Here is a 2612-nt window from a genome sequence, read left to right as displayed (position 1 = left end):
TTTTCCCAGGTTTTTTGGTGGTAAAAGTAGGTGCCTTGGCTTATATTCTGGTCGGCTTATACTCGAGTATGTGTGGTATATTAAGCAGTAAGCAGGTTTTTGGCTAGACATCATTGTCAACAAAAATGAAAAGGCAGATTGCCTTAGTATTATTAAAAACTTATTTTTATTTCCTCTGAAAAAGTAATTGGGTTCCTTGGGCTTAGTGGAGCACCCTGAGGCAGATGCTGCTAAAATACAACTAAGCTTCTGTACAAAATAATTCCCATTATACAAATCTGATACAATCTGGAGAATAAATAAATAAAAGGTAAAAAATTATATAAATTCACTTTGTCATGCTTAGCACCCCAAAATATCTATAAATAGAGAAATAACCATCTTAATACCGTGAACAGTGTATGTTTCTCAGAACAGTATTTTTAGACCTATTTTACATTATGATTGTGTTTACACTAAAAAAAATTAATCAATACCCTTATAATGTGTGTAATGCATTATATTATAGTATCTTCTACTTTATTATTTCAATTAAATATTGGTTCTGATCCCTTCACTGACTTCACAATTCATCATTTGATTGCTGCCTGTACTTTGAAATATGCTTGCCTCATCTGGGCATGAATTGAGACACAAATCTCTTGTTCTCTAAGTTCTTGATTCCTGTATAATAAATGGTATGAGCATTGTGATACACTGAATATATTTTTAGTTGTTAGCTGGATTTAAATATCAAACAGGTCTTTTTTATTTTTACATTATACATCACTATGTGTTATACATTGATCTTCAAGATTGCATTTATATAACCATGCAGACTATTTGTAATGGGTACTTACTTTCAAGAGTAATTTTTTATATATGTAATATATGCTGACTTTGGAATTTAACTTTTGTTTGTGCTATGACTCTATAACTTTTTTAGCTTTGTTATTCACAACAGAGTCAAAAAATAATTCTGAAATATCTTCTTTTAGGTTAATTACCATGCTCACAACTATCACCTCACTCCATTTACAGTCATCAATATTATGTACAGTTTCAACAAAACTCAGGTAAGAGTAGTGTAGAGATTACATTAAAGTTATATTTTAATGTCTTCTGGACTTAGTAATAGAGCAAGAATAATTACTTAAATAAAATAACTTAACTCTTGTTCTAAATATAATGTAGCCTATGACATTCTGTGAATCTTCCCAAATTATATTTAGTTTGTTTGCTGAAAATTGCAACGCCTAGGTCTACTAGGCTTTGAGAGCAAAGCAAACAGGTAAGATTATCTGTCTGCTGTGAAGAGGCTTAAAAGTTAATCCTGGAGACAAAACCTGAAACAGAAAATTATGGTTCAATAAGATAAATACAAGTTATTAAAGTATAGGGAGTGACACCTTCCAAAACCACAATTAGGCACAGAGTGTGATTAGGAAAAAAACAATGGGAAGATGGGACACAAGCTATTTCCTTGTCGAGGAGGGCATCTTCCCATGATGAAGGTAGAGAAAGGTGTTTGTAGGAGAGAGTACAAGAGAGCGTTAAGTTCTAAAAATTAGGATTGGCATGCAATGAAATCCTGTGGTTGAATGTAGAGCCATGAAACTAGAAAAGGAAGTGAGATCCAGATTGTAAAGGGCATTCTAAAAACTTCACAATTGATCTTAAAAACTGAGAAAGTCCTCTGGGATTTTTATTTTAGCAGTGATCAAGTGTCTTGAAAAAGTTGGGTTGATTGTCAATATCTATCAAAATTTAAATTGTATGCATCCTTTGGTAAGGAGCCCTTGTGGTATTGTGGTTCCTCATTAGGCAGCTAACCTCAAGGCAGCAGTTCAAATTTATCAGTCACTCCGTGGTGAAAGAAGAGGTTTTTCTACTCCCATAGAGTTACAGTCTTGGAAACCTACACAGGCAGGCCTACCCTGCCCGGTATGGTTGCTATGAGTTGGACTCGCTGGCAGTGAATTTGTTTGTTATTTGAGTATCCTTTGGTTTATTCATTCTACTAGGGAACTCATTCTCATAGGTGTGGGTATGTGTGTGTGTGCATAGAAAGCTTAGACTATGTAGCTAGCTTAGAAATATGAATTCGGAAGATATTATTGTGGTGGTGTTTATAATAATAAAATTGAAGATAAATTAATGTTCATTAGTAGGGTATTTGGAAAATAAATTACAGTATGATTATATAGTGAAACTCCATGTAGATGTTAAAAATAGGAAGCTAACTTGGTTTTCTGATATGGCATGATATCTGGGATATTTGTTATGGTTCATGATAGTGCATATCCTGTTAAATAGCCACCACTTGTAAAACATGAACAAAAACCTGTATCTGCCCATAGACACAGAGATAAACTTGTAAACATGGGGACTATCTCGGGAAGATAAAGGATAAACTGCTCTTAGAGGACTGGAGTGTGAAGGAGACAGTTTTTTCTCTTGAAACCCTTTTGTGATGTTATTGGTTGAAAGCACATAGAGAAGAATAGGCATAGCACTAATGAGACTGGAGAGGGGGCATGCCTACAGACAGTGAGACTGTTGTCAGATTGGTGTAAAGTGATTTAAAAATGAGGAAAAGGATGGGTTTTAAGATATTTAGGGAGTATAAGATG

The 2612-nt window shown here is 34.0% G+C and overlaps 1 protein-coding gene across 1 annotated transcript in view; it reads left to right on the top strand.

The window, feature by feature from the left end:
* SLC25A46 (solute carrier family 25 member 46) overlaps positions 1–2612 on the top strand; it is a 24470-nt gene that overhangs the window by 8166 nt on the left and 13692 nt on the right. The window contains exon 3 of the mRNA XM_004706638.2: positions 978–1055. Coding sequence (XP_004706695.1) covers positions 978–1055 — 78 coding nt within the window. The remainder of the gene's footprint in view (positions 1–977; positions 1056–2612) is intronic.

Source organism: Echinops telfairi, unplaced genomic scaffold (genome assembly GCF_000313985.2).
Source record: "Echinops telfairi isolate 266 unplaced genomic scaffold, ASM31398v2 ScPeMD7_7469;HRSCAF=8507_1, whole genome shotgun sequence".
Lineage (NCBI taxonomy): Eukaryota > Metazoa > Chordata > Mammalia > Afrosoricida > Tenrecidae > Echinops > Echinops telfairi.
The sequence above is the reverse complement of the archived record's forward strand: the minus strand, read 5'-3'. Positions and strand labels throughout refer to the sequence as shown.